Source organism: Rhineura floridana, chromosome 21 (genome assembly GCF_030035675.1).
Source record: "Rhineura floridana isolate rRhiFlo1 chromosome 21, rRhiFlo1.hap2, whole genome shotgun sequence".
Taxonomy (NCBI): domain Eukaryota; kingdom Metazoa; phylum Chordata; class Lepidosauria; order Squamata; family Rhineuridae; genus Rhineura; species Rhineura floridana.
The window spans coordinates 5,949,307-5,972,873 of NC_084500.1; the positions used below are offsets into that span (position 1 = coordinate 5,949,307).

At 45.1% G+C, this 23,567-nt stretch overlaps 1 protein-coding gene across 7 annotated transcripts in view; it reads left to right on the plus strand.

Moving 5' to 3' along the window:
- CLIP2 (CAP-Gly domain containing linker protein 2) overlaps nucleotides 1–23,567 on the plus strand; it is a 107,492-nt gene that overhangs the window by 77,559 nt on the left and 6,366 nt on the right. For all 7 annotated transcript variants that reach the window (XM_061604900.1, XM_061604902.1, XM_061604903.1 and 4 more), the window contains 7 exons: nucleotides 4,545–5,489; nucleotides 10,110–10,167; nucleotides 14,499–14,582; nucleotides 16,562–16,718; nucleotides 18,291–18,450; nucleotides 21,327–21,512; nucleotides 22,518–22,580. In XM_061604900.1, coding sequence (XP_061460884.1) covers nucleotides 4,545–5,489; nucleotides 10,110–10,167; nucleotides 14,499–14,582; nucleotides 16,562–16,718; nucleotides 18,291–18,450; nucleotides 21,327–21,512; nucleotides 22,518–22,580 — 1,653 coding nt within the window. The remainder of the gene's footprint in view (nucleotides 1–4,544; nucleotides 5,490–10,109; nucleotides 10,168–14,498; nucleotides 14,583–16,561; nucleotides 16,719–18,290; nucleotides 18,451–21,326; nucleotides 21,513–22,517; nucleotides 22,581–23,567) is intronic.

Genomic DNA, 23,567 nt, shown 5'->3' on the forward strand with positions numbered 1-23,567 from the left:
AGGCATGTCTCTGATCTATAACTATCAAGGCCTCTGAGGATGTCATAGGATGGCCAGGTGAGGACAGCTCTCTGGTGGAAGGGATGTCCAGTTTAAAGGACATTAGGTGTTTTAAAATTGTAGTAACCCACCCTGTGACCTCTGGGTGAAGAGCGGGTAATAATAATAATAATAATAATAATAATAATAATAATAAAAGCCAAAGAAGGAAAAAGATCAGGAGAGGTCTTGAAGCTATCCGTCCGCAGTGAGAACCTGGACAGGAAACTGAGCACAGTTTGAACACAACTTACCCAGTTGCCGTTTATGCCACTGTAGTGACATAGATTGTAGTTTGAAATGTGCATCCTTTAGCACGTGCACAGTTTAGGCAAATCTGTGCCTTCTTTCCTCATTTTGGGGGTGATGTGTTTTGATGACGGTTGGGCCACTCTGATATGTTGTCTGACCTGGAATTTGGCGAGAGCTGCTTGATTTCACTTTTTTTTTGCTGACTCCGAGGCCCTGAAATTATGTCAAACCAAAACCCAATTAAAGGATGCCTTGCCATCCATTCTCGGCTCCCTTTCAGTGCTCAACAGTCAACCCTTCTTTCCAGAGAACTCTGGGAATTGCAGCTCTGTGAGGGGGGAAAGGGTCTCCTAACAGCACCCTTCAGAAACTACACTTCCCAGGATTCTTTGGGGGAAGCCACGACCGTTTAAAGTGGAATAATAGTGGAATAAATGTAAGGTGTGAATGTGGCCTGAGTTCGATATGTGGGCAGGGTCACCCACCTGTCAATCATCTGACAATGTCATGACATCAGCTGATTGATTAGTGGGTGGGTCCCGTTCACCAGCATTTTCCCTGCAGGAGATGCACTGATGAAGCAGCGCCCAGTGGATGGACAGGTGGGCTGGTTTGGGGGAAATGGCCTTGGGAGTCAAACTGGACCCTGATGGGCCAAGACTGGCCCACAGGCTGAGGTTCCCCTAAACTATCCTTCAGCTGTCCTGTTTGGTTCCCTCTGCACTTGCTGCCTTCCACTTTTTTTTTGCTTCATAGAATAGTAGAGTTGGAAGGGCCCTGTAAGGCCATCAAGTCCAACCCCCTGCTGTTTTGTTACTGTTGACTATTCAACCCTCCCTCTTCCAGGGGAGCCTGCAAATCTGGGTGGATGGAAAGAAGGACCTTAGGTTTTCTTGTCTACCTTTTGTGTGTGTGTGTAGGAGAGCTGTCGCCTTAGGAGAAAGAACCTGATGGGGAGAGCAGTTCAACAATGGAACCACTGAGTCAGAGGGGTGGGGTGGTCTTCAAGCAGGGGCTGGTCTGTCCTCTGTCAGAGATGCCCTTGCTTTGGATTTCCTGCATCTTGCAGCAGGCTGGACTAGATGACCTCCAAGCATGCCTTCAGTGTAGTGGCTCATGGCCAACTAAGTTTTACTTAGAGTAGACCTCTTTAAATAAAGGGACCCAAGTTAGTCATGGCCGTTATTGTCAATGGGTCTACTTTTGAGTAGGGGTGGGGGGAGAAATTCTGTCAGTTTGTATTTAAGGCCGAATCTATCAAATCTGCACGTTCCAAAACAATGTGAGAGCCGAAACAGCCATGGATGCACTTCTCTGAATTTTGCAATGCAGTTCTCCAACCAACCGGTGTTTACAAAAATCCAGATATTAGGGGAAAGTATACGTAAAAATAAATATATTGGCAAAATAACATACAAGAATGCATTATACTGGGAGAAATGGCTTGCAAAAATGCGCACTTTAGTGCACACTGCACACACAAGTGTTTTTTAGGAGAACTTTGCGCTAAAATGCTAAAGAATTTTCATGTGGATTTAAAAAATAAATAAATCGCAAATTGCTACAGAAATGGGGAGAAATGAATGTGAAAATGACAAACGGAGAGGACCGAAATTGACAGATCGTTCCATGCTTACTCTTGAGTAGGACTAGAATTGGACACACCCCTTTGATTCTATATTTTCAGGTTTACAACCAGGAGAGGATTTGATGGGGTTGGCTTGAGAATTGTATCTTCTTGGGACAAACAGCATTGGCCAGATTTCCTGCCTCTGAAAGTGCTGGCCTTTTATTTATTTCTACCCTAATTTGCAAGCCAAACATGCTTTCTCCCCTATCCCCCCATAAGCTAGCCCGCTGCTTCCCAGCGCATCATTAAACATTAACCATGGTCAGCAAGTCGCCTTACATTGAGCACCTTTCCTTACTGTTTCCCTTTTAAACTTGGCTAATGACTACGTCTAACTGGTTTTCATGACTCTTTTCAAAAAGCCATTTCCTTTTACACCAGGGTAAGCCAGGGGGTGGTAAAGGTGTGTCTGTGGCTATAAATAGCTAAGCGAAAGCAAATCTGATATTACCTATTTAACATTTTATTATTATTGAGAAGCAAATGACCGAAGCACATGTAGTGTTGGTAGAAAGAAGCAGAATGTTCTTGCGCTTTCAACGACAGCTGTGCAACAGGTCACCACTGCGCCCATTTTACAGATGGAGAAGACTGAGAGTGATTTTTCCAGAGGCCAAATGCTGAAACCGTAACTGGCTTACAATTTGGGATGTGGGAGAAATTTTATTTAGTTCACATTTAAAGCTGAATCTATCAAATCCACACTTTCCAAAACAAGTTGAGAACCAAAACACAGCCATCCCTCGAAATACGCATTTATCCAAATTTTGTGATGCAGTTCTCCAACCAGTGTTGCATATATTAGAGAAAAGTGTGCATAAAAATGGATATATTGGTGAAAATGACATACAAAAGTCATTTTGTAGGAGAAATTGCTTGCAAAAATGTGTACATTTAGTTCTAGTTAAAAATGCATACAAAAATGTTTTTATTAGGAGAAATTCACTCTGAAATGCTGAAGAATTTCCATGAAAATTTTCATTTACAAAATCTGCAAATTGCTGCAGAAATGTAAGCAACTGAATTTAAGATTGGAAAACAGAGAACTGAAATTGTCAGATCCTTCCATCCCTAGCAACAGGTCACCACTGTGCCCATTTTACAGATGGGAAACGCTGACAGACGGTGATTTTTCCCAACACCACTCACTTGAAGCCATAACTGGCTTGCAATTACATACATGTCTTGCAATGCTCATTCCATAGGCTCTGCTGATGATACAAGTGAGGGATGTTTTTAGATGGGGTGAGATGACGTTGCAACATATGCGTGCCAGATGTTTCAGGATTCTGTCGTTCTTCTGCATTGTAGTGCTAAGATCTGGGTTGCACATGGAGCAACCAAATCTAGATTTGATGCAGTGGACTGTACCATTTCAGACTGCAGCCATGAGAGATCTTTTTCTTTTTTTAAAAAAAAGGTCCTCTGTGTGTGTTTGTTTCTCCAAATTACAAGAAAAACTTCTGCGAGCAAAGAATAGGTGTGGGGAAACTTTGGCCCTCCAGATGTTGCTGCATTACAACTCTCAGCAGCCCCAGTCTGTATAACGATAGCGCTGAGTTTGAACATTATCTTTTTTGAAAGAAGCAGTAATGTGTCTATATAAAGGATGCTTGCCATGGAATTACCTATGCAAAGGATTCACCAGTGCAAATTTAGGGACGGCTATTGATAGCCTGGTTGCAAAGAACTACTTGGTAGAAAATTTACCCTGGTGCAAAAAAAGAAAAACCCAAATCATACCTTAAAAGGGATTTCTGTAATTAGTACTTGGAAGTTTGTTTTCCTCCTAAGGTCTTTTCATACTTTACGCAGCAGCAAACTGAGTTTTGCCACCAAACTCCCTGATTTGCATGATATTCATCTTTCTTGCTTTCAGATTGCTCTAACAGAACATGGTTGAGGAACCTGTGATCTTCCAGATGTTGCTGGACTACAATTTCCATCATCCTTATCACCAGGGACGGGGAGAACTTCAGTTCACATTTAACGACAAATTTACACTTTCCGAAACAAGATGAGAACTGACATGCAGCCATCCTTTGAAATTTGCACCTCTCCGAATTTTGCGATGCAGTTCTCAAACTAAACAGTGTCTACCAAAAAAATGCATGTATTAGGGGAAAATGTGCATGAAAATGAATATATCCGTAAATATAACAAACAAGGAGGCATTATATTAGGAGACATTGCTTGCAAAAATGTCTACCATAGTCAAAACTGCACACAAAAATGTGTTTATTAGGAGAAATTCGCACCAAAATGCTGGTGGAGTTTTCATGAGGATTAAAAAAAAAATCACAAATTGCTGCAAAAATACGGAGAGCTGAATTCAAGATTGGCAAAATGAGAAACGGAGAGAACCACGATTGACAGATCTTTCCATCCCTATACTGACCTATACTGGGACTGGCGACAGCTGGAGGACCACAGATCTCCCCATCTGTGCCTTAAGATATCTTGGGTGTATTATTATTATTATTATTATTATTATTATTATTATTATTATTATTATTAAAGTAAGGTGTGAAAAGGCCCTAAAAGGAATTGATGAGTATGAAAATGCAAGAACTGACTTTGTGTGTGTATGTGTGTCTGTCTGTCTTGTTGTAATCCTTTTCAGCTGACGACGGTTGCAGAGAAGTCGAGAATCCTCCAACTAGAGGAAGAGCTGACGTTAAGGCAAAGTGAGGTTGAGGAGCTCAGGCAGTGTTTGAAGAACTCTCATCAGCCGGATTCTCCGGAGCACAGCCTCGGTTTGCAGTCGGAAGCTCTCCGTCTCCGCGACCAGCTGCTTTCGGCCAACAAGGAGCACCAGAAAGAGAGCAGCCAGCTGAAGGAGAAATACGAAAGAACCCTGAAGAACCATCAGCAAGAGGTTGAGAGGCTGAAGGCACTCAATGAAAAATATGCGCAGGAGATTGTGGACCTCAAGCATAAGGTTCAGCAGGCCACCAACGAGAACATGGGGTTCATGGACAACTGGAAATCCAAGCTGGACACGTTGGCGTCCGACCACCAGAAGTCGCTGGAGGATCTCAAGGCCACCTTGAACATGGGCCCCGACAGCCAGCATAAGGAGATAGTGGAGCTGAAAGCTGTGGTTGAGAGTATCAAATTGGAACACCAGCTGGAGCTGGAGAACTTGAAAGCCAAGCACGACATTGAGATGGCCGTCCATGTGAAGGAGAAGGAAAGCCTGAAGCTGAAGCTGCAGGACGCGAAAGGCGAGGCGGAGGAGAGCGCCAAGAACTGGAAGGTGCAGCTGGAAGCCAAAGCCAACCTGCACCTCCTTGAGCTTCACGAGCTGAAGGAGAAGTGCCGAGACGCGGATCTCCGGGTGCACGAGCTGGAGAAGCTGCACGGTGACTACAAAGACCAGGCGCAAGCCATCGCTTTCTTGAAAGAGCAGATCTCTCTGGCCGAGAAGAAGATGCTGGACTACGAGACGGTGCAGAAGACGGAGGCTCAGAGCAAGCAAGAGATCCAGCGGTTGCAAGAGAAAGTCCTGGTGCTGGAGAACAAGCTGCAGTCTGCGGAGCCGCTTCACCCGTCCCAACATGCCAACGTACGTTAATTGGCCTGCGTCCCTGGATCGGCACCTAATTTTCAACAGGAACCTTTAGGAGTTTTCTTACCACCTTCTACCCTTTTAAGCTGTCTTCAAAGCTCCTGGCTGCTTTTACACAGAATTTTTACACATGGTGAAGTATTTGAAGCTGGTGGTCAGGTCAGTTGCTCCAAAACCAGGGCCGGCCCTAGCATTAGGCAAAGGGAGGCAACGGCCTCAGGTGGCTGATGCCTCTCAGTCATTCCCCTCTGTTGGAGGGCAGACCTGTGTATGTTGTGCAGCCCAGAGCTTGGAAAAGTTACTTTTTTGAACTACAACTCACATCAGCCCCAGCCAGCATGGCCACTGGATTGGGCTGATGGGAGTTGTAGTTCAAAAAAGTAACTTTTCCAAGCTCTGGTGCAGCCTGTCTGTGCCGCCTTAAACTAGCCCGCTGCCTCAGGTGCAATCAAGGATACTATCCTGTCACCAGTGCGGAAGTAAGATTTAAGGGACAGTCCATTTGGCTTCTGTGGCTGCATACACACCATACGCTTAAAGCACACGGCTTCCTCCCGCCAAAGAATCCTGGGAACTGTAGTTCACCCTTCACAGAGCTACAATTCCCAGCACCCTTAAGAAACTACTTGGAACTGTAGTTCACTGGGGGAAGCCATGTGCTTTGTATATCTGGTGTGTATACAGCATGTGTGTGGAGTGGGGGGAGGGTGCCATCTTGCCCTTTGCCTCAGGCAGCAAAATATCTTGAGCCAAAACTATCGCCAAGCTGTCAGGGCCACTTAGACACCTGCAAAAGGTCGACACAAGCCGTGAGACCCAAGAATTACTTTATACCTGGGGCCATCTTGGGTTTTTCCAAGGGTCTCCTTATTTATTTATTTATTTATTAACATTGTTTTTACTCCGCCCTTTTTCCAAAACTGGAACTCACGGCGGCTTCCAGATAAAAGCACACATATAATTAAAAACATACAAAAGTCTAGATTAAAATCGAATTAAACTATTTACAGTATTAAAACCATTCATACATACAGTTAAAATAATTCAAACTCAGTTTAAAATAATGCAATTAGACAATAGCAGTGCAGCACCCTTCAAGTCCTGTCCTTAACAGCTTTCAGTTCCAAAGGCTTGTTGAAATAAAAAAAAGTCTTTGCTTGCCGACAGAAGGACTGCAAGGAGGGGGCCATTCTTGCTTCCCTAGGAAGGGAGTTCCAAAGCCTTGGGGCAGCCACTGAAAAGGCCCTATCTTGCATCCCCACTAGTCGTGCTTGTGAGGAGGTAGGTATTGAGAGAAGGGCCTCTCCTGAGGATCTCAGGGCCTGGGCAGGCTCATATAGGGAGATACGGTCTGACAGATAGCCTGGACCTAAGCCATATAGGGCTTTATAGGTCATCACCAGCACTTTGAATTGTGTCCGGGAACAGAGTGGCAACCAGTGGAGCTTTTGTAACAGGGGAGTCGTATGGTCCCTGTAACCAGCCCCAGTTAACATTCTGGCTGCAGCACGTTGCACCAACTGAAATTTCCGAACAGTCTTCAGAGGCAGCCCCACGTAGAGCGCGTTACAGTAATCTAAACAGGATGTAACTAAGGCATGTGTCACCGTGGCCAGATCAGACAGCTCAAGGAATGGGCACAGTTGGCGCACTAATCTTAATTGTGCAAAAGCACTCCTGGCCACTGCAGAAACCTGGGCCTCCAAATTTAACGCTGAGTCCAGGAGCACACCCAAACTGCGAACCTGCGTCTTCAGGGGGAGTGTAACCCCATCCAGCACAGGCTGAATCCCTATTCCCTAATTTGCCTTTCGACTGACCAGGAGCGCCTCAGTCTTGTCTGGATTAAGCTTCAATTTGTTCGCCCTCATCCAGTCCACCACTGATGACAGACACCGGTTTAAAACCAAGACAGCTTCCTTGGAGTTAGGTGGAAAGGAGAAGTAGAGTTGGGTGTCATCAGCATACTGATGGCACTGAACTCCAAACCCCCGGACAACCTCTCCCAGTGGTTTCATGTAGATGTTAAATAGCATGGGGGACAAAACTGAGCCCTGAGGGACTGCAAGGCCAACGGCCAAGGAGTCAAACAGGAATCCCCCAGCACCACTTTCTGGGTTCGTCCCTCCAGGAAGGAACAGAGCCACTGTAAAACAGTCCCCCCAAGTCCCATCCCAGCAAGGCGGCCCAGAAGGATACCATGGTCGATGGTATCGAAAGCCATTGAGAGGTCCAGCAGAACCAACAGGGACACACTTCCCCTGTCCAGTTCTCTGCGTAGGTCGTCCACCAAGGCGACCAAAGCCGTCTCCGTCCCATAACCAGGCCTGAAACCAGACTGAAATGGATCTAGATACTCCGTTTCATCCAGGAATCCCTGGAGCTGGGAGGTCACCACATGCTCTATTACCTTGCCCAAAAATGGGATATTGGACACTGGCCAATAATTATCCATTATGGAGGGATCCAGGGAAGGCTTTTTCAACAAAGGTCTTACAACTGCCTCTTTTAGGCACACTGGAACTCTGCCTTGTTGTAAGGAGGCATTGATCACTGCCTTCACCCACTCAGCCAGTCCCTCTCTGGCGCATTTAATGAGCCAGGAAGGGCAGGGGTCTAGAAGACATGTGGTGGCTCTCACCTCTCCAAGGATCCTGTCCACATCCTCGGGCTGTACAAATGGAAAAGAATCCATTATGATTGGACAGGCAGGAGCCAAAGTTACATCCACTGAGACTGTATCAACTATAGCATCCAAGTCGGAACGAATCTGAGTGATTTTATCTGCAAAGTGCTGTGCAAATTCTTGGCAGCGGTCCTTTGGTTCATTATATTTAATTATATTAATGCAGGGTCCTTGGCTGCATACACACCATCCCTTTAAAGCACATTTCTCCCCCAAAGAGTCCTGGGAACTGTAGTTTTTTCAGGATGTGGGGAAATGTAGTTCTGTGAGGGGTAAACTTCAGCTTGCATGATTCTTTGGGGGGGATTATTATTGTTATTATTAATTATTGGTTGTTTTAGCCGCTTGTTAACCTGAAGGTCTCCAAGTGACTTAACAACACTGAATAAAAGTATAGATACCATACTGTAAAAACAAAATAATAGAACAACCACTCGTGTGTAGCCACAGAAAGTTTTCACAGTGCACTAATGCAAGCAACATCAGTCTATCAAATGCCTGGGAAACAAGATAAGGCTTTACCTGGCGCCCTCTGGTCCCTCAGAGGGGGGACGTGGAGTGTGGTTTGTATGTGCTTTTTGTTGGCTGTGTGTAATTGCATTGCTTAATTTCATTTAAAGCAGCACAACAGCAAGCAGAGAGTAACAGCAGATGTTGAAATGCGAGTGTGCCAGCGTGCGCGTGTGTTTGCCTAAGAAAGCAGGCTTTTGCCCTGCATCAGCATCACTGAGACTTGAGACTTAGTAAAATAAGAAAAGCTACTTTATTTCTAGAAATACAATAGTAGATAGAAAAGGCATACCTAGTTCTAACTAACTAACTAAGTTGGAGGCATAACGCCCAGGTGTAGGAGTTAGCCCCATGGCTAGGAGAGAGAGCAGACACAAAGGGATGTCTCCTCTCTCCCAGACAGTCGGAGAAGAAAGGAATGGAAAGGGCAGAAGGAGGAGGGGCAGGTAAGCTTCCCTAAAGACGTCACAGTCTAGCGACAGAAGGAAGTCAGTCAGAGCATCACAGGTAAAGGTAAACAAGCCTATCCACCTGGAGGACCCTAGCTCTATCTTCCCTCTGGAACATAGACAAAAGAACAAAACAGGAGTTGCTCTTGGCCCACTTCCAACACTTTTAAGGGATGGTGGGTACGCACATGGCTTCATACACATGGCTCCTTACAGAGTTATATCGGGTGGAAAAAGAGAGGACTCTGCCCCAGAGAGCATACAATGTAAAATACGCTATGGGAGGAAAAACAACCAGAGAAAGGAGAAGGTAGGCAAATGCGGCTACATGTTATGTCAAGCTCGGTAATGGTGAGTCAGGGGTGAGGCCAAGAGGCCAACAGAGGGGTGGGTTTTTGAGGAAAGATTTGAAGCAGTGGCGGCTAGTGGCTCCATGTCAGCAGGGCAATGGAATCTGCTCCGGGTTTTCGCCCAAACTTTCAAGGAGCTCTCCAAGATGCTGTCCAACGTCCAACCATCGACAGGATCATTTCACACGTCACCCAGTCAGTCTTCGAGTTCTCCGTGTGGGAGAGCTTGTGCACTCGCCGATCAGCGGGTACAATCGTCGCGTTATTCAACATGGCCTGGAAGTTAGGCATATTGGCCAGGCTTTGTACACAATTCCTTGTTCCTCCTCCTCCTGTTAGGAACATGGGAAGCTGTCTTATCCTGAGTCAGACTATTGGGCCCATCTAGTTCAGTATTGTTTGCACTGACTGGTAGCAGCTGTCTGGGATTTCAGGCAGGGGACACTCCCAGTCCTACCTGGCGATGCCGTTGAGGATTGTGCACTTTCTCCAGAATGTCGGGTGACGTGCAGCTCAGCAGCGGCCAGTCAGTGTGCACATTCTCCAGTCAATTTGCATTAGCCATAACAGTGCCTGGAAATCATATGTATATGTGTGTGTGTGTGCTTTGCATTTCTTACAGATGATTGAAACCAATGACGTTTCAGAAGAAAAGATCAAGATGAAGCAGACGATGGAAGGTAACTTTACACTGACATTCGGAATCTACTTTCGAATTCGGCATGGTGAACTCTGAGGTCTGATATTTTTTAAAAAATGGCAGTTGTATCCAGTGCTAGCCCTACTCGGAGTAGACCCATTGAAAATAATGGCCATGACTAACATGGGCCCATTAGTTTCAGTGAGTCTGCTCTGAGTAAAACATAATTGGCGACAACCCTGGAAATCTGAGAGGGGTGATTTCCTTTTGAAATCCATCACTGGCTTGCTTTGGGGGTAATGTCAAACCATAGTTTAGTGCTGAGTGAACAGTCTTCACGCTTGTCTGCTCCCTCTTTCCTGGCTATGAAGAGACGCTCCATAGCACCCACTTTCATTTTTAATGGAAACATTGTTCATTGTCATTTCATCCAAACTGTGACAAATTGTGGTTTGTTTTAACTGTGGTTTGTTTGAACAAACCTGCTTCAAACCATGGTTTATGATTCTGGCTTGTTTGGATAAACCATAGTTAACACTAACTGCAGTTCCCAGTTCATAAGAAACAAGTGTGGTTAGTTCAGAACAGAAGTGGAGGTTTCTGATTTCCCCATGGCCATGCTGGAGGAGAAGAGGGGGGCAGGCTCACGCATGTAATGCTCAACTGTGTTTTGGAGTTATGTGTCTGAACTGGGCTATTGTGTTTGGCCCTTCAACAAATGTTTTTTTTAAACTGTTCACCAGCTCAGCTCAAGAAACTGAGGGACATCAAGGTTTGTTTGCTGTTTTGAGGTTTTAAAAGTCCAGATTCCAAAATTTGGATTTGGGGCAAATTTAAAATAATTTGAGGGTGTTGGGATTTTGCCCTTAGGAAAAGAGAATAGATTTTCTAGTAACAATCCCATGCTTTTTTGTTTAGCTCCAGTCCAGTTTACTCTCTCCTGTAAAGATGCTTTCTAAACATAAAGCACCATGTGATGCTTGACCCAATCAGTTCTCAGTTAGGGCCATTTCACAGATTATGCGGGGCCTATCCAGGTCTGTTTTGGTTTCTTACTCCTCGCTGCCTGACCAAGTGTGTACAATGCCTGCATTTTGCAGATGTGTGTTGTTTTGTAAGCCTCTGAGTTTGGGCAGGTAGCCACCATAGTCCTGGCTCCCGCAAGTCCCATGGGTCCCACTGGGGACAACATCAGCATCTCCCAAGCACCCCTCCCTTGCCTTCAGACTGTTGAGAGTAAAGCACCCACACATGTTACAAGTGATCTTGAACCAGGGGAGGGGGGGAAACAGAGAGAAAGGCCATCTATTCTTCCCGCTGCTGATTCCTCCTCTGAAGTGCTTGTTGGTTTTGCAGACTTTGCTCCTTCCCCTCCTCCCTTCTCTTCCTGTGTTAGTCCTGTTAGTTAGTCTTGGCTCCTTGAGTGGAAGCCGTATGGCTGCTTCAGCATGGATGACTTTATCTAAACGTGTTAACAAACCTTAAGTTTCTTTATTCTTTTAACTACCACTCTTAAGAGATCAGTTCTTTCTGCACTCTGCTGCACTATACAGGGAGGGTTTTTTTAACAACACGAGCAAACCAGAGCATAGAGCCACTTCCCCAGGATGCCAGTCACATCCCCATCATCTTGGCAATGGAGTCGTCACTGACTGGCACAGCAACTGAAGATTGTTCAGCCTCCTGGGTCACTGTTGGCCATGCGCAGCTCCTGCCTTTCTCGGAGACTGCAAAAGGGCCCCTGAGCCACCATTGGGGATGTGCTGTCACTCAGTGTCAGAGCACTCGCTTTGCATGCAGTACGGTCCCAGGTACAATCCTTGGCGTCTCCAGGTAGGGCTGGCCAAGAAAGACCCTTGCCTGAAATTCTGGAGACTTGCTGCCCATCAGTGTAGGCAATACTGGGCTAGATAGACCATTGATCTAGATCGGTATATTCCTAGTGTCTAATGTTTCGGGGAAGAGCTGTAGTTTGGGGCAGAACATGTAGGTCCCAGGGTTCTGTCAAAGAATTGTCCCCCTGGGGTCCCTTGCCCTCAGCGCTCCAAGGGGGGTTCTTTGCTTCTGAGAACAGTCCCAACTCCTTTGGGTCTCTGCTTCCCAGGCAACCTCTCCTTCCTTCAGGAGTAATTACTCTGTAGTTCTGCCACCACCCTTCTTCCTGGTTCCTTTCTCTGACAGAAGGGATCTCAGAGACCTTTGTGAATACTGAAGGGATTAACCCTCACTAATAAACTGTAATCAGTAATGTTTGGCAATCAAGGACTAGATTTGAAATAGCTATTTCCAAGCCAATACACACCATTTATAAAAGGATAGTTTATTTAAAAGTAAATAGAATGGTATATACAAAAGAGAGAGCAACAGTTTGTTTCCTTAGCTAATCACCCTCAGACGGGCTACACGAGGTACATTGGCATAACAAAGGTGAGAGGTTCAATACAGAGCATGCAAAACAACAAAGAACTGTCTAAGCTAAGATCCTATACTCACTGTAGAATAGATCCTATTCTCCCAACAGAATAGCCTGGTTCCCAAACGGCTTTTCTTTGTCAAACTTCAGGCGAGTCGAGGTAGATGGAAATAGGGAACAAAGGCTGAAAGAACATCCTTCATTTTTATGGAGTTTATCAGTCAACTAAGAGGGGGGGAGGCAAAAGCCATATTCCGCCCCTGCCGTGATCCACTCTTTTGAAGCGTTTGAAGATAAGGGGGCTAGACAGCCTCACCCAGTGGTCCTGATCTACACACCCCCTCTTCCTGACTTTTAATCTCAGGAAGCCGATAAGGGATAACAGCTAAGGTTCAGTTGCATCCTGTTGCAAGGTTGCAAATTGTCTCTCTGACACTGAGCCTTGGATCTCCCCCAGTAGGGAGTCCTAGGGAACCACAGGCTCCCAGAATTCTCTCTGGCTGACCCATTTCAGCTTGACCAAAGTTAGCTATTCTTGACAAGTTCAATCCCAGTGGCATCTCCAGGTGGCGCTGGCAGAGCCCCTGCCTAAAACCCTGGAGAGCTGCTGCCGGTCAGTGTAGACAGTATTGAGCTGGATGGGCCCAAAGATCTGACTTGCTATAAGGTAGCTTCCTACCTCGCCACTACGGATGCCGTCGACAGCAGGGCCCATCCAGAGCGCAACCAGATATTTTCAGGGGTCCAAGGCAGCTGTTCCCAAACACATTCCCCCACAGGATCATTTAAGGATTCTCCTGCCTGTTGTCACCGTTGGAATCTGCTTTGCTAGATGCTGCATGGTTTTTAATTGTATTTCTGTTGCGGCTTTTGTTTCTTACATATTTTGTTTTGTTGTATTCAGCAGAGCAGTGGCAAATTCAGAAGTGCAAGGTCCTTCATAGCCACGCCCTCCCCTCTTTTTTTTTTTTGCTGCTGGTTGAGAGTGAAATCCTTCTCCCACAACCATGGACGTCTCTAGGAGCCAATAAGTATGAAAGGGGAGAGTGTTAGCTACTGAAAAGAGTCTCCTCAGTGGCTGACTCACCTCCTGTTGCTCTGATTGGCTCCAATCAGCAGGAAAGGACAAGGAAGCATGCAAGAAGACTCTTCTCAGTGGCTAACACACTCCCTTTTCATGCTGATTGGATCATAGGATGCTGGAGACATAGGGACCCTGCTGGGACCCTGCTCCCAAAAAAGTAAGGGGTTGAAGACCTCCCAAGACCCTGGACGGCTACACCACTGATTGTATTACAGTTTGAATTAGAATTCAAATCTACAAAATAAAAGAAGCAGGAAAAATAAAAATAAAAATCAATATGAATATGTAATGTAATGCAGTGGATGTGCTATCTTCCATCTTCAGTTACAGTAGGGCCCCGCTTTACGGTGTTCCACTTTACGGCGTTCCGCTGATGCAGCGGCTTTCAATCAGGGGAACTTCCCTGTTTTACAGCCGATTTTGCTATTTTGCGGCATTTTCGCATCATTTTCACGTGACGCGACCCATTAAAGTCAATGGGTTCCGCTTTACGGCGATTTCCGCTTTACGGCGGGGGCCTGGTCCCTAACCCGCTGTATAAGCGGGGTCCTACTGTATAGGTCTATAGACTCGCTGCAGACCACCTGAATGAAGCCCACGGATCACACTTTGGGAACTACTGGTCGATGGTCTCTTAAGTGTACACTCTAGGGAACCCTCCCATTAGAAATCAGGCAGGCACTGTCCCTGTTAAATTTCGGGTGCCAGGTTAAAAATGGTTTAATACTGTACTTTTTGTTTTATTTTTTTTCTGTAAGCCACTTGAGAATATATAGGAGAGGAGGGGGTGTAAATGCATAAACACAAATGTGAGGAAGAGGCCCTTTGTGCAACCAAGCACTAGGTGATTTGACGGCCTCCTGTCCTTCTACAGATCTCCAGGACAAGTTGAGTAAGAAGGATAAAGAGGTGTCGTCACTCGTCTCCCAGACAGACACCCTAGGGGCCCAAGTAAGTGGTAAGTTTGTTTAGACTTGTGTTCGTTGGATGAATGAATGGATGTTGAATGAATGTTTATTACGGTACATAGACCAGCAAGAAAATAAAACAAGATAAAAAAATTCATAAAAAATAGAATATAAAATGTAACAATTAAAACAATTGAAACAATTAAGCCAAGGGTACTGCTGGAGATAAATTCATGTGAAAATCAGTACTATATTAGCGCTCTGTGATCAAGATCCTTCTGCAGCGTATGGCAGCTGCGCAGAAGCTTGCCACCTTGGCGGTCACTTGAGAGGTGGAGTCCGATAAAAGAAATTGCACATAGAAGGCCTCATCCTGGCCAGGTGTAATTTGAAGGATAGGGGTAATTAGGAATTATATATTATTTCAGTAGGGCTTGCGGGACACATCCACTTTAGTCCTAGCGAGGGGGTAAATCTATACCTGGGCTGTACTGTTTTGGAGTGGAGAAGGGGGCTTACATGACTGATGGTTCTTGTATGCATTCCCTGCACGTGGAAAGCCAGCAGGTCAGGGAGAAAGCAAGACTAGAACCCTTTTTCTGACATGTTCGCTTTCTATGTGCAAGGGTCTGTTTGGTTTGATAGGGAGATGAATTCAATCATGGGGGGCAATTTTAATTGGTGAGGTTGATTTAAAACACTATGTTTGTGGGGTTTTTTTAAGGGTACTTTTGTTCTGGCTGTTATTGTAGGGGTGAGAGAGACTATTAAAAGCTGCCCTTACCTTGTAACAATGACTGACATTTTTTAAAATTTGGAAGCAATCAAACCATGCCTCACTACCTCCCCAAAGGTACCAGTATTTAAGTTCTGGTGCTATGCATTTCCCCCCCAGAAGGTGATTAATGATGGGCTGATTTAGATTTTGTTTACTTCTTTGGATATTGAAAGCATGCTTATCCATCTCCAATGGTAGCTGGTGTCTCCATGTCAGTGGCACAGTGGAATCCGCTCCAGGTTTTAGTCCAAACTAAAACCAAGAGTGAATTTTACTGCCCCAATGACATGGAGATATTAGCTGGCACTGCCCAGCACTTTAGCTGAAAAGGCACCCAGAGCAGATTACAGATCAACAACAACAACAAAAACAACCAAAGGAGTCCCTGCCCTTAAGCTTACTATCTAAAAGACACAACACACAAGGAAAAAGGGATGGCAAGGGAGAAGGGGGAAAAAGCATGCTCATGTACCAGTTCTTAATAGCTACAGTTCTTATAATGACCAGCTATGCTGGTTGTTCAGATTCAGGAAGCCTAATACAATGGGTATCACTAGGTGACAGGGCCCAAAACAGCTGGCCTCTCTGCAAAGGTGAAGAAATAACCCTGCTTCAGACTATGATTGTATGTAGTTGCAGATTCCTGCACTGAGGCAGGGGGTTGGACTAGATGATCTCCAAGGGACCTTCCAACGCTTTATGAATCTTTTTGCTGCTTAATGTAGGCCCACTGTCAATGTAACATTTCCCCATTTCCTAACCCTTTCTCCCCCCTTTCTCTGCTCTCACGCACAAATTCTCCTTTCCTCTATCTCTAATCCCTTTCAGCAAGTCTGTGCCCAGGTTAGCTCTAGTGACGGTTGCCATTAACCAGGGTTGGCAAACCAGCTTCGACTCCTGATGTAAAGCTAACCATCATTGAGCTTTCACTGTGGTGCTGACAAAATGCTGCATCATTGCTAGTGAATGCTTTGTGCACGAAAGGGAGAGGAGAGCTGAGAGCAACAGTTGCCTTAGGGCATGCGTGGGGAACCTTTGGCCCTCCAGATGTTGCTGAACTGCAACTCCCATTGTCCCAGGCCATTGGCCAGGCTTCCTGGAGCTGGTGGGAGTTGTAGTTCAGCAGCTTTTGCAGGGTCAAAGGGTTTCCATCCCTGTCTTTGGGAGAAGCTTGCGTCACTCTGCTTTGGCAAGAGCTCAAAAGAGAGTGATTTATCTTCTCTCTCTCCGCATTTCTCTTTTGTCTGCCAGCATTGGAAAATAGATGTAAAAGCACTGAAAGGAAGGCAGATTCTCTGTTGAAAGAGAAGAAAAGGCTGGAAGCAGAACTGGAAACGGTGTCTCGGAAAACGCACGATGCTTCTGGTCAGCTGGTCCTAATCAGCCAGGAGTTACTAAAAAAAGAAAGGTCAGTCTTCTCTCCTCTCCACCCAAGGAGGCATGAAAACATTGAAAGAGGATGTCTAATAATTATAAATGGTGGCTGGGGCACTCCAGAATCCACTCCAGGTTTTAGTCCCAGCGTTCAAAGAGCTGTCCAAGGTGCTGAAGCTAGAAAGCCTAAAATACTAATACTGAAGCATGAAAGCCTGAAGGCTAAAATCTGGAGCGGATTCCATTGCCCCACTGACATGGAGCCACGAGCCACCACTGATAGTCATGATCTTGGGTGCCCATGATATAAGCAAGATGCCAGAGAGGGCCTTCTGGGTGGTGGTCTCTGCAGGTGTGGAACACCAATTCAGGGAGGCCTTACATGTAACATCTTCCTGGACATGGAGGAGTCCACACACAAGTCCCATCACCTTTTGGCCAGAATGAAAACTTGGTAACTTCAGAAGGGTCTTCAGGGAAAAATGTTGGCTGACAATGGTAACCATTTCCAGGGTGGGAGGGAATGTATCCTTGTAATTCCATACAATGGTGCCTGGTGGCTGTATGTCAGTGGTGCAGTGGAATCCACTGTAGGTTTTAGTCTGAACTTTCAAGGAGCTGACCAAGGTGCTGGACCTATTTTGGGAATAGGCTTCAGCACCTTGGACAGATCCCTGAAAGTTTGGATTAAAGCCCACAGTGGATTCCACTGCCCCACTGATATGTAGCCACCAGCCACCACTGGTGACATCATTTCAAAAAGCAACCAAAGCATCTAGTGGCACCTTAAAGTGTGAATAGTCAACATGATGCCCAACCAGATGTTGGTGGATTTCAAGTCCCATCAGCCCCAGTCAGCATGGCTATCTGAGGATGGGAGTTGCCTTCCAGGCGCTGTTGGGCTACAACTCTCATCATCCATGGCCACTGGCCAGGCTGGCTGGGGCTGATGGGAGTTGGGGTTCTAGCACCCTGTTGGCTACCCCTAGACTAGATGGCTGACAAAGCACCCTCCAACTTTCTGATGGCAAAAGTGCTCAGTATTAGAATGAAAGCCTTTAAGGCACGTTCAGGTGGTAACAGTCTGCATCTGTGCTGGGATTGCTTTTTAATATGTTCTTAAACTTTCTTTTTTTAAATGTTTTTAATCTTTGAAGATGCTTTGAGAGCTTTTTTTACATAACATATTTGAAGATGTTTTGTTTTAATGTGTTTTAAGGTTTGTTCTTATGATATTTTAATGTTTTTAGTGCTTTTGTTTCCCGCCCTGGGCTCCTGCTGGGAGGAAGGGCGGGATATAAATCAAATCAAATATTAATAGTAATATTAATATATTTAATATTAATAGTAATATTAATAATGTTAATATTATTAATATTAATAATGTTAATGTTAATGTTAAATAGTATTATTATTATTATTATTGTTATTGTTATTATTAATAATAATAATAATAATAATAATAATAATAATAATAATAATAATAATAATAATAATAATAATAATAATAAAGCACCACAAGCAAAACCCCCAGGACATGAGAGCACTAGCAGAAACCCTACACGAAAATCCCTTTGTTGACGTCTGCCTCGCTTTCTCCTCCCAGAAGCCTGAACGAACTGCGCTCTTTGCTAATGGAAGCCAACCGGCACTCTCCGGGGCCCGAGCGGGACTTGAGCCGCGAGGTGCACAAAGCCGAGTGGCGGATGAAAGAGCAGAAGCTGAAGGATGACATCAAAGGGCTGCGGGACAAGCTGACCATCCTGGTGAGCTGGTGGAGACCGGGTCTTGGCTTGGTGCTGAGGCCACAGCGCTTGGGAGTTGCGCCCGCGCCTGTTTTTTGTATGCAGCTTTAACTAATGCTCATATTTTTGCAAGCAGTTTCCCCTAATAGAATGTATTTGTGTATGTTAATTTTACTCATATATTCCTTTTTGTGCACCCTTTCCCTGAATACGTGCATTTTTGTAAACAGTGGTTGGAGAAATGCCTCGCAAAATTCAGATAAGTGCAAATCTCGAAGGATGGCTGTGTTTTGGTTCTCCTATTGTTCGGAAAGTGTGAATGTGATTGTGTCTCCTTTAAAACGTGAACTGGATTCAGTTTCTCCCCCATCCTTAGCCTCAAGTAATTCTAAGCATGGCTTGGGATTCTTTTCTGAACTTGACCTGGCTGATGGCTAGCTTGACCTCTTAATGTTGCCATGAAGCACACTGCATATCTGATATAGACTAGGGCCGCAGTGATTCGTTAATGAACTGATCAGAATAATCAATTGACAACATGAGATTGCTCAAAAAGATGCCCCAGATTAATTTGGCAACAGGTTTTGGTTTTGTCTTATCAGTTGTTTTTACTCCTATTCTTTAAAAAAATGCAGATGGCAAGGAGAAGTACTCTTATTCGTGATTTTTGTTATGCGGAAGATGGAGTAGGCTTTTGTACTCTGTTGCTCCAGGGGGCAGGAGAAGAACCAATGCGTAGAAATGGCAATGAAGCAGATTTCAGCTGAATCACATGCGAGGAACCTTTGGCCCTCCAGATGTTGTTGAACCTGCAGTGCTCCCATCAGCCCAGCAAGCATGGCCAATGGCCAGGGATGATGAGAGGTGTAGTTCGGCAACATCTGGAGGGCCAAAGGTTCCCTGTGCCTAAGCTAAATATTAGAAGATCCCTCCTAATGGCAAGAGGTCTTTGGCAGTGAAATATCCTGCCCTGGGAGTGACGGTTTCTCCTTTGCTGGAGGTATTTAAGCAGAGGCTGAACAACCATCTATCAGGGATGTTACGTTTGCAAGATCCTGGACTGAGCAAGGGGTTAGACTAGATGACCTTCAGTGTCCCTTTCAATGCTAGTTTTTGGGTTTATTTGGGGGGCTCTACCTGAGAAGGAATAACCCTTCTAAGATGATGCCACCTGCGACACATGGGTGCATCATCTAAACTAAAGGAAAAAAATTCTCTTTAAAAATGATTGTTTGCAAATATATGTGGATGTTACCCATTGTTTTAATGGATGAAAGTGCATATAGCCAATCTAATATAAAAATCAGGGAGGTAATAACTCCTGGGCCTGTACAAAGGCATCTTCTGAATGTTCCCTCCCCCTCCTTGTTATGGGACATTGTTTTGTTGTCTGCTCTGTTGTTTTGATGTTCCGCTAGACTGCAGCTCCCTCTAGTGGTGAAGGGGTGTATAAAATCTATGCAGAACATAGAATCATAGAGATGGAAGGAGCCTATAAGGCCCTCTAGTCCAGCCCCCTGCTCAATGCAGGAATCCAACTTAAAGCATGCCTGACAGGTGGCTGTCCAGCTGCCTCTTGAATGCCTCCAGGGCTGGAAAGCCCACCACCTCGCTAGGTCATTGGCACCACTGTAGTACCCCTCTAAGAGTTAGGAAGTTTTTCCTGATGTTCAGCTGAAATCTGGCTTCCTGTAACTTGAGCCCATTATTCCATGTCCTGCACTCTGGTATGACTGAGATTTGTCCTTTGTATGACAACCTTTCAAGGGCTTGAAGAGTGCTATCATATCTCCCCTAAGTCTTCTCAGCAAACCCTAATTAACAATGTTTAAAGGATTCACAGCACTTCAGATTTATTTGTTTAAAGCATTCATATGAACTCTCAGTAATCCATACAACAGCCCTGTATAGGGTTGCCAGGTCCATGGCCTGAGACTGATCCTGTATCTTGAGGAGAAGAGAAAGTCAGCCAAGTGCAGGGATTCTTGCAACTCTGTAATGGGAAAAACCACAAGGTGGAATTCTCCCTCTTCCCTCCACAACTTTTAAAGATACAGAAGGCCTCTTGGTTGCCAAGCCCAGCCTCCAAGAGGTCTTCTGTATCTTTAAAAATTGTGCATTGAGAAGGGAGAATTCCACCTGGTGGTTTTTCCCATTACAGAGTTGCAAGAACACCTGCACTTGGCTGACTTTCTCTTCTCCTAAAGATATGGCATCAGTCTCAGGCCAAGAACCTGGCAACCCTAGCCCTGTACAGTGCAGTGTTATTACTATTAGTCGCATGTTGCAAATCATGATAGAAGACTGAGGCCCCATCTCCACTATACATGTAAAGCAGTATTATACCACTTTAAACAGCCATGGCTTTCCCCAAAGAATCCTGGGAACTGTAGTTTGTTAAGGGGCTGAGAGTTGTTGGGAGACCCTGATTCCCCTCCTAGAGCTACAATTTCCAGAGTGGTTTAACAGTCAATCCCTTTTCCCAAGGAACTCTGGGAATTGTAGGTCTGTGAGGGGAATAGGGTTCTAACAACCCTCTGCAGCCTTAACAAACTACAGTTCCCAGGATTCTTTGGGAGAAGCCATGACTGTTTAAAGTGATATGATGCTGCTTTAAATGTATAGTGTGGATGGGGCCTGAGAGAGAGAAATAAACTTGTTTAAGGCCACCTCCTGAGTTCAAGGCACTGGGGCAGGGGGAGATGAGAACTGGTGACTTCTGGTTTCATTATCTACTTCCCTCTGAAACTCCAAATTCCTCTGTTTGCTTCTTTTTTCATGCTGATTTAATATTAAATATTAGATTTCTTCTTTTTTTCAGTTGCACCTTTCATATTTTAACAGAGCAGTATTTCATTACAATACTAGTTTTTTGGGTGTTTTTTTTAAATCTCCAGGATAAAGAGAAAGCAGTAACGGATCAGCGCCGATACTCTCTCATAGACCCTTCATCGGAGTCAGAAGTTCTCCGGTTGCAGCATCAGCTGGTCAGCACCGAGGACGTGCTGAGGAACGCATTGGAGCAGGGGCAGCAGATGGAGAAGCTCATGGAGGCCATGAGAAGCTGCTCTGAAAAAGCACAGGTAGGTATTCCCTGTCACATGGATTCTCTGTTCTTCTCATCCTGTGGATTCTCTGCTCTCCACACCGTGTCGGTTCTATGGTCACTATAGAAATTGGTGGAGGACTGAAGTCAGTTCTTCCTTCACCTCCCAAACTCTGATCTGAAGATCCCAAATTTTCCACTGAGTTCCCCCCCCATCTTTTCTCACACTAGCAGGGATGAGGGAGACTATATTAAAAACTGCCCTTTCATTGTAACAATGACTGGCATTTTTTAAAAAAATTGGAAGTGGTCTCACCATGCCTTCTACCTTCAAAAAGGCACCAGTATTAAAGTTCTGGTACTATGCATATTTTCCCCCAGAAGATGATTAATGATTGGTTGATTTAGATTGTTTATTTACTTTGGATATTTACGGCATGTTTATCCAGCTCTGGTGGCAGCTGGGATCTCCATGTCAGTGGGCAGTGGAATCCGCTCTGGGTGTTGGGAATGTTATTCAGAGAGATAAATGTGTGAGCTGGATTTCCCACCTGCAGTCTGTAAAGTGGTATGGTCCAGATACAGGGTTGTACCCAATGCTAGTCCTACTCAGAGTAGACCTATTGAAATGAATAGACATGACTAAAGTTTATTAATTTCAATGGGTCTACTCTGACTAGCACTAAATTAAATACAACCCATAGGCTTTTGATATCCAGGGTACTCAACAGTTTAATTCTCTGGTATTCATTTCAGAAAGTTGTTTCAGCTGCGCCTGTTTCTGCAAATGAGAAGATTACAGAAAGATGTCTTTAGCTTATGCATTTTTTTAAAAAAGGCTTTAATGCCATTTAAATTGCTTTTTTCTTTAATCGTTTCATAACTTGATTTTGTTTTTTGCAACACATAAAATTGCTGGCTTTAGCGGCACTGCGTCTCTTTTAGATGTGTCTTCTAATTGCTGTGTATTCATAAACCATCAAATATAAGCATCTTTTTCCATCTCTCTGTCCCCCCCCCCTTTCTTTCGTTCTCATTTTAGACTGTTGGAAACTCCGGATCTGCTAATGGGATCCACCAACAGGATAAATCTCACAAACAAGAGGTTGGTGATTTGAAATCTCTCTCCTGCATGACTTTCTCAGCTTGTTCTGCTGATACCTAAACAGTAGTGTAGTGCCAAATTCAGAAATACAGGTTCCTTTTATGATTGCCACGCCCCCTCGCTCACTTCCTTGCTCTCCATCATCATCTCCACACTCCTCAGTCCTTCCACATGCACTTTCTCCCACAACAACAGATATCCCTAGGAGCCAATCAGCATGGAAGGGGTGTGTTAGCTACTGAAAAGAATCTTCTCAGTGGCTGACTCACCTCTCCTTTCACTCTGATTGGCTCCAAACAGCAGGAAAGGACAAGGAAGCATGTCAGAAGATTCTTCTCAGTGGCTAACACACTCCCCTTTCATGCTGGCTCATAGGATGCTGGAGACGTGGGGTTCCAGCTGGGAGCCTGCTCCCAAAAAAGTAAAGGGTCTAAGACTCCCCCCCCCGATACCCTGGACCACTACACCCCTGATGGGGAGGGAGGGCTAAACCTCACTACTCCACATGTTGTGGTCTCAGTCCTGTTTGGAAGTTTTCTGAGTTAAAACACATGAAGTTCTTTCATGCAATCCCATAATGTGCAGCTTAACCCAAAGGCAACAGTGGGCATCAAGTTAAACCTGAATAATGTAAGAGGGCTGGGGGGCCCAGATAAATGATTTGGGTAAGCTGCTGCTTCTTAACTAATGCCGTTTCTGTTTTGCAAAGCATAACGCGATTTTGTTAAGAGTTCGCAAGGGGCCTGTCCAGTTGGATAAAATGTCGGTGTTAATTTTCACGTGGCCTGATCTGTTTCATGGGACAGCAAGTGGTCCTGGAGAAATCAGCAAAGGAGGTTTTCCCCTTAAGTTGGTCTGTTTGAATTATGACTGCGCTAGTTAAGCTCTTGGACTACGACCTGGGAGACCAGGGTTCGAATCCCCACATAGCCACGAAGCTCACTGGGTGACCTTGGGCCAGTCACTGCCTCTCAGCCTCAGAGGAAG